Source organism: Melanaphis sacchari, unplaced genomic scaffold, assembly GCF_002803265.2.
Source record: "Melanaphis sacchari strain LSU unplaced genomic scaffold, SCAv2.0 Contig1307_pilon_pilon, whole genome shotgun sequence".
NCBI lineage: Eukaryota > Metazoa > Arthropoda > Insecta > Hemiptera > Aphididae > Melanaphis > Melanaphis sacchari.
In genome coordinates this window covers 1-8540 of record NW_020270533.1, presented here as the reverse complement: position 1 = coordinate 8540, position 8540 = coordinate 1, and the positions used below count along the sequence as shown (strand labels likewise).

General features: G+C 34.5%; 2 protein-coding genes across 2 annotated transcripts; one reads left to right on the top strand and one right to left on the bottom strand.

Annotated features, from left to right (window-relative positions):
• Window positions 1-219: 219 nt before the first annotated feature.
• LOC112591279 lies at window positions 220-1506 on the top strand (the record flags this gene model as incomplete). The annotated part of the gene is made up of 1 exon (XM_025335041.1): window positions 220-1506. A coding segment is annotated over one exon (1287 nt), but the record flags the coding sequence as incomplete, so codon positions are not given.
• Window positions 1507-3678: 2172 nt separating this feature from the next.
• LOC112591278 (putative nuclease HARBI1) lies at window positions 3679-4509 on the bottom strand. The gene has a single exon (XM_025335040.1). It carries the CDS (start codon window positions 4507-4509, stop codon window positions 3679-3681), a length of 831 nt encoding a protein of 276 aa, XP_025190825.1.
• Window positions 4510-8540: the final 4031 nt, after the last annotated feature.

The following is an 8540-nucleotide window of genomic DNA, read 5'->3' as shown; positions in this document are numbered from 1 at the left end:
ATTTTATGCCGCTGTATTCTTTATTGTGTATACTGTGTTTCCAGCGTGTACACGTTTTTGGTAAAACGTTCGTTAAAATCGTTTAAAAACCTAGCTGTTTTTTATTAATTTGTTATTTGTTTTTTGTTATTTGCGTATATTAACATGTCTTTTAAAGACAGCGACGTGCATAGCCAAAGTAAAAAAATTATATATAGTGTTTATTCGTTTTTAAAAAAGTTATCGGAAAAAGAAGATTTAGACGCTAATTTTTTTAAAAAAACTCAAGACGTGACTGCTGAGGCTTGCGGGATTTCAAAGCGGACGATTCAGCGCATTTGTTTAGAAGCTCGAAAAACAGAAGAAATTGAAGAAGCGCCTGGTCCTTCCTTCGTGTCACCGAGAAAATCTTACAAGCGAGCAAAATATGTATCGGAAGTGGATGATTTCGATGGTGATATAGTAAGGAGAACTGTACACGAATTTTATGACAAGGGTGAGTACCCCACTGCACAACTTATACTTAATTCTGTCAAGAAGAAAAACAATTATCCAGGAAGTCTTAGATCAATGCAAAGACTTCTAAAAAATCTAAAATTTTCATATAAAAAATGCAGTGATGGCCGTAAGTTTTTAATGGAGCGCAATGATATAGTTTCTCTTAGGTGCACATTCTTACGAAAAATGTGCACATTGCGAGTGAACAATGATACTCGACCTATTGTATACCTGGACGAAACATGGGTCAATCAAAACCACTCACGGACCATTGCATGGCAAAATGAAACAAACTCCATAGGTCTTAAAATACCGACAGGTAAAGGAGGCCGACTTATTGTTGTTCACGCAGGATGTTCCAAATACGGGTTCATACAAAATTCGAAATTGGTTTTCCGTAGTAGTACCGGTAACTCCACAGATTACCACAACCAAATGAACTCAGATCTATTCAAATCTTGGTTCATCACAATGTTAAATAACCTTGAAGAACCATCTATCATTGTGATGGATAATGCATCATACCATTCGACACTAGTTGATAATTTTCCTAAGTGTAATGCTAGAAAATCAGATGTTCAGGATTGGCTGACCAAAAAAAATATTACATTTTCTCCATTAGAGACGCTAGCGGAACTTAAACAAAGGGTCAAATTACTAATTCCGATGGAGAAGAAATATGAATTAGACGAATTGGCATTGAAAATGGGTCATGAGGTGATTCGACTACCACCATATCACTGCCAATACAATCCTATTGAACTGATATGGGCTCAAGTAAAAAATAAGGTAGCGACAAAAAATAATACATTCAAAATGGTTGACATAGAAAAGCTAACACATGAAGCGTTAGATTCAATTACGCAAAATGATTGGGAAAAATGTGTAAAACATGCCGAATCAATACAAGACAAGGACTACGATAAAGAAATTTTAAGAGACAGTTTGTTAGAACCTATTATATTGACTATATTACCAGACGACAGCGATTGGGACTCTAGCGATAATGACGAAGAGTGTATTGAATAGCCTTGTATAATAAATTGTATTTAATTATTAACAATTGATCTGTACGTGTATTTTAGTTTTTTTGTAAATTAAATATGTATATATATGTAATTTTACTAATAATTTAAGTTAAGTATGTGTTTATTTTTGTATATTAAGTTGAACACTATAAAAAAAATTATGAAAAATAAAAATGCGTAATATTATTATTTTCAACAAATAATAAAAAAATTTATATGAATACGAAATATTTGAAAAAGCGCGGCAAAAAGTTTAATGACCACTATTGCGAAAAACCCGCTAGGATCGTTGCGATCACCCGCCAGTTTTCGTGTCGCCGACTATAGTCAAAAAGTACAAAGGAGTAATTGAATGCATGAAAACAGATGCTGTAAATGCAAAGTAAGAAATTAAATCACTAGGTACAAATGTAAAATAGCAAATAACTAACTTGTTTCACTTGTTTTTAGAATGAAAAAAGATGCCTGGATAAAAATTCAAAATGAATTTAATTGTCAATTGCCAGAAACCCCTCGCACAGCCATTATTTTAAAAAATAAATATGAAAATGTAAAAAGAAATGTAAAAAAGCAATACGTCGAGGAAAAAACTTTTAGACGAGGTACTGGTGGTGGTCCAATTAAAGTGTTTCAAAGTACATCAATCGCATCGACAGTTGGTGAAATACTACAAATCAGAATCACAGATGAAACCTCTATCTATGATTCAGATACTAGTAACCTGCAATATTGTAATGCTGAATTAGAAACTGATATGTTGAAACATCAGTTTATTGAACCTGTACATGTTTCAAATGGTGATGATAATGACATCGTAACATTAATGTTTAGTGACATTGATTCTGTTAATGAATCAACAACTTGTGGTGAGCTTAATTAAAATTATAATTATAACTTTTATGTTTCTTATTATTATTGTTCATATAATCACTATTTTAATATTTTGCTATAGAACAATATAATGGACAGTCACAGACTTCAACCACCAAACGGGACTGGACAACTTACTCTCCAGCTGATTTGAAATCTAGATCAAATTTAACAAATAATAATGCAGCTTCAGATACATATTTTATATATGAGTTAAATATTATTCTAATTGGTTTAAAAATGACCCAGGGGTGTCCACTAGATTTATTATTAGTAGAGCAAAGGTCTTGAAGCATTTGCATATTTTTTTTTTTTTTGCACAGTCATAAAAATAGCAGAGTACAAAACAAATACGTTTTTTGCTTTCACAAAGCTGGTTTTAAAATTTTATTTTGCATATAAATGCATATTTTAGGTTTTTTGGGCATACATATTTGTTTCATTATAACATACTTTTACATGCATATTTTAAATAATTTATCATTTAATTTAATTTTGATCATAATATTAATATAGTTGTTGACTTTTCCCAGACTTATGTTTTTCCTAGAAAGACATCTCAAGAGTTTCAGAGAGGGTTAGATTAATAATATTTAAATAAGTATTTAAATACCTATTTTAGTCAATTGTTTTTTAGTAGTTGACGAGGTTGAAACATTAATTTAAAGAAGTATCTGAAAACCCATAAAATATAATATATTTAAATAACTCATACTCCCATCTAACCCTTTTACAAAAAATATCTCTATGAGTCTATTAAAATATTAGTTCATTAATGTTTTATTCAGATAGTAATGTGACAAAAAAAAAAAAAAGACATATCAGGACAAAATAACCAGTTGGGCATCAACTAGAGCCTCACTGAGTGAAGAACAAAAGTCTGCTTTTACTGAATATCATAAATTTGAAATGCATCTCAAGCGAGAAAAACACAATTTGGAACTACAAATGATGACTGAAAAACATAAAATTGAAATTGAAAATTTAAAACTGACAAATGACATTTTAAAAATGCAAAATGAAGCTGAAAAATTAAAATATTCAAATATAAATATCTGAGTCATTTATTAAAGTTACTATTTGTTATTAATTTTTTTTTTTTGTTTAATTCATTAAGATTTTATAATAAATATTAATTCTTGTTATTGGTTTGTAAGTCACAACCCATTTAAATTTTTAATAAATACATTTATTTTTGTCTCAAATTGTATTGTTATTTTATTTACAAATTTATACAAATATATGTTAAAGGAACAGAGTTAAAAATTCAAAAATAAATAAATGTAGCTGTAATGGCATAGGCTCAAATTAAGTTGTTAAAATAGCGAAGGAACTTATTTCTTGTAATGTTGGCTGCATTCCTGCCTACATCTTCGCCTGGGTTATTAAATTCTGTTATTGAAATTAATGATTCTATTTCGGTTGTAACTCTAGTCATGCTTTCTCCAAAATTGCAGGCTATATTATGCAATACTGCTGTAGCAACAATAATGCTTTGTGATGAAGTAATTTTTACATTTATTCCGGTAACTAATATTGGAAACCGACGTTTCCAAACACCGTGACTTCTTTCAACAGTATTTCTAGTCCTAATTAATGACTCGTTATATTTAGCTACAGCTTCTTCATAAATACCAGAGGATTGATCAATAACTGTGTTAGGGCTTCCAACCAAAGTCATAACATAGTTACGTTGCGCATAGCCACTATCAGCTACTAAAACGCAGTCCCTCATTTCGTCAATTTCTAATTTCCTTCGTATTTCTGAATTATTGAAAATAGTAGAATCATGTGATGAACCAGACCATCGAGCTACTATGTCTTGAATTTTTAAGTTTGTATCACAAATTGTCTGAACATTGATTGAGAAAAAAATTTTTCTATTTCTATATACCTCTGCATTATCTCCTCCAGGTGATTTAATCTTGACGTGGGTACAGTCTAATGCGCCAATAACCATCGTAAATTTAGCTATGTTGTAAAAATCTTGTTTTACTTTTTTTAAATCATTTACATTGATGGGAAAATTGACATATTGAGGACGTAATATAGCAATGTTATGTGAAACAAGTTTTACAATACGACTTGCAGTCGATTTATGAATGCCAATGAAATCTCTACATACAATTAACATTGATCCTGTTGCATAATATCTTAGTGTTGGGAGCACTTTATCCTCTGGACTCACAGCATTATTCTTATTATAAATGTTTAAACTATTAATAATAATTTAATGCATATTTAAAACAAGAATTAGAAAAAAATAACAAATGAGGTCAAAAAATGGTATAAGTCAAAAAACAATTGAAAAAAAATCATTAAGTTAAAATTAAATTTGTTTAGATGTAATTAATAAGGCCCGGAATTATATGCTTTTGCATGTTTTTTTTAACAGTCCAATAAATAGCTAGATAGATAAAGTTTTCTTTATGTGCAACTACAACAATTTATCGTCAATAATGATTTCGATAATGAAAAACTATATAGTAATGGACTAATGGAAGTCTTTTTATATAGACGAGTGAATATTCAAAATGCATTTTTCATTATACATAATACAATTAAATTATTTTGACTAGGCATTTAATACATTTTTGTTCCATATTAATTATTTATTGAATAATAAACATTTTTAAGCTAAATAAATTTAATTAACATCTATTTTGTATATTAAAATCAAAATAGTGCATATAATTTCGGACCCTAGTAATTAATAATTACTTTATCATAATTTTATGAATTAAACAATATTTTTTATAAATGATCATAAATTAAAAAAAAAAAAACAATTAGGAAAAACTTACCAATCGGTACGGGAACATATACGATCACCTATTAAATCGACAATAAAGCGAACTGTATTTTTGGATAGTCGAAATCTGTTGAAGAATTCATCATCTCTGTTTCGCCCTAGTCACTCCTGCCAAGGCGGTCGGTGTCTAGGACTTGCACCTAAATGAATGGGACGAGTACACAATCTACTAATCGAATATAAACTAAATAATAACGAATGAAATCATTAACATATATTGGCATAAGAATATAATAGGTAATAAATAATATATAATAATAATGTCACTGGAGTGATCAGCCTACCAGTGAACACAAACAATATTAGTTATAAAACATTAAGAGACAACAAGCTAAAATAGCGGGCGAACTGCTCGTAAAAATTATATAATATTAAAGGGAGAATGAAATCCACAACCACGTGGACTGGGAACTGCAGGAATCACCAATCAATCTTGATCACACATGAACTGCTACCGAACTGGGGTACAAAATGACGAACTGGCTGGACGAGAATGTATCGACGCAGCCACAGTTTAATAGAAAATCTAAGAAACTATTTGATGCCGAACTGGCTAATAACGATGATCGGAGCACAATCAAACTACGAGGTGTGTAAAACCGATACGAACAACGAAACAATGTTTTCAATATGGCGAACGGCGACCTGTCCGCGTAACGGTGTTTATCCGCCGTCTCGAGCTAGACCGGAGGTAGAGGGAGCGTCCTCCGCCAGTGTCACCAACGACGGACAGTGGACAGCCGCCGCATAGTGACCAAGTCGAACATACCCCTGGATACAGCGGTATCACAACATGGAACTCGGACTTAGGGTGATGTAGAGCTGATATGTATTTGGAACGGCGTGCTGGTTTGACGACGAACTGAAACAGCGAGCTGTTAACATCGGAGCGGAACTGAATCGAATTTAACGGTCGAACTGACTCGAGCGGGAGTCGCAAAGAAACTGACCTTGATGTAAGTCGTAATGACTTCGACGGCGGAGCTTACGTGAGCGCAAGTCATCTGACTTCGTTGGCGGAGCTGTCTTGATGCGGATCCATACCGTCACGGGATGATTGAACTGGAGCTGTTCAGGTGATGATAGAGCTTATCTGAGCTTGAGGGGAAATACATTTTTATAATAATAACAATAACGAGCAGTTACCAGGTATACATTTAATAATGAAACAAAATTAATTAAACAATAAATGACAATAACAACCATAAAATAGCTAAGTTATTATAATATGATTATATAACAAATAATAAAAGCAAATTACTAAGCAACTGAATCATTGTTGGTGCCGAACTAAACACCAATCACGTAACAGCGAAACTAGAGCGAACATGGGGTAAGATAAACATCATATACAAATAAAAATTAAAAATGAGCCCTGAGTAGACCGAACTGTTCTCCTTCCCAATTATATAAAACAGAATTTATTATTATTGAGTGGGAAGTGGAACCAACTTCACTACAGGTCTAGTAGTGAGGCCTTGTTCCGTGAGCAATTTAACTACCTTACGCACCGTCTGAACCGGTGGTAGCTCTTGATTCGACCCAACCTCCACACAACGGGAAGAGTTATTGTCTGATAATTACTAACTCACCCAGTTTAAGATTCTTCTGGTTACAAACCATCGTCGCTGTCTGTAGAGTATGCAAACTGGACAACGACGCCAGAACGATTGAAACCTGGTGGAGGAACTCAACGGTTTTGAGATTGTCGAGCTGACGGAGATCTCTGGTTCAGGCAATGCAATCAAGTGCGTCTACCAACAAGAAAATGACCAGGGTAAGACAATCTAAAATATTCGGGTCATTAGGACGATGCGTTAAGGCCTAGTAATTCAATACCGACTCTATTCTACACAAAATTGTCAGAACTCTTCGTACGACGAATCTGGTTATGACTACCATGAACCAACAAGAGCTTAGTGGAACAACAGGTTTCAGAGTCCACCAAAGTGGGAGACCTAGGCGGATTGAAATTCCAAGAACAAGCAAAAGCGGAACTGAGCTGATCGCGGTTTTTAGGTCAAAGTCGCGTCTTTCGACGCCCAACAAAATTAGTCCAAGTCGGAATATACGCCTCGCACAGGATTCTCGCGAGCCACGAAGCGGTCAAACGCTGCCAAGAAAGATCTGTGGACAGATCTGTACCAGCTCAAGGTGAACTGCCTTGACGTCATACATACAAACACTGCAAAATATAGACCTTATATTGCCGTGCCTTTCTAGGTTAGTTTTTATAAGAAGCGGACCAGATAATCACTGCCACTGCAGGCGAAGGGATGACACTGTGGACTCGAAAGTCAGGTAAAGTAGATTATTGGTTGCGGGTTACGAGCGGACAAACTGACGCAAACAGTACATTCACTAATGGACGACGAATAAATAACGACGTTACGATCCAAAACAAAAGTCTGCTCATATATAGATCTGACATGAGACGAGTGACCAGTATGATACAAAGCGAACGATGCCAATGTTGCAACGAGCATGACAAATGAGAGGATTTGGACAATAGAATAGAAACTTGCGTCGATCTGGACAACAGAAGAGACGAAGAAGCGACCGCCCACCGAATGACGCATTTTTATCTATAAACGGTGGTGATGACGAGCAATGGCGAAGAGAAGAGATAGACGACATGATAGCTCGACAAAGCCTTAAAAATATAGCTTGGGAGCATTTGACGATCGCCATTGAAGTGCATCATTATAATCATAGAAAGAAATAAAACTGTATCTGTGAGTCTTGCGGATAATTTTACAAGACGTTGTAAGCGAACAAACAACCCGCAGCATGCGATTTACGATGAAATCGCGAAACCACTATTTACTCCCCGTCCTTCGACAAAACAAGACACCTGATCCTCCCGGGTAGCTGATTCGATGGAACTGTTCAACCTTGACCAACTTTCACCGAACTGATGTAAAGGAAGGACCCGTCCAATAGAGGTCACACCTGAGCCAGTTCTCCAGGGCATCTCGAAGACAATCAGCTGGATTTATGCTGGATGACATAAACCAACGACAGAAGAAGCAACTCTCGAATTTGTTAACTCGATTTGAACAAAATCTTATAAGACATATGTGGTGTTTAATCCACGATAACACCACCAACGAATCTGACCAAGCGAAAACATTGTCGATAACGAGCGAGACGACAAGGTGCTGTATACGACTCTAACCAGCATAATCCAGCAGCACATAATTCAAGACGAGGTGTTATGGACAGGTTTGGTGGGAGCTAATTTGGTTTACTGCCTAGAAGAACACGAAACTTGCGGATGATGATCGGACACACGCAACAAATGTACAGCAGCATAACCTTGTAGCAATACGCAATGGAACGAAGTACAACAG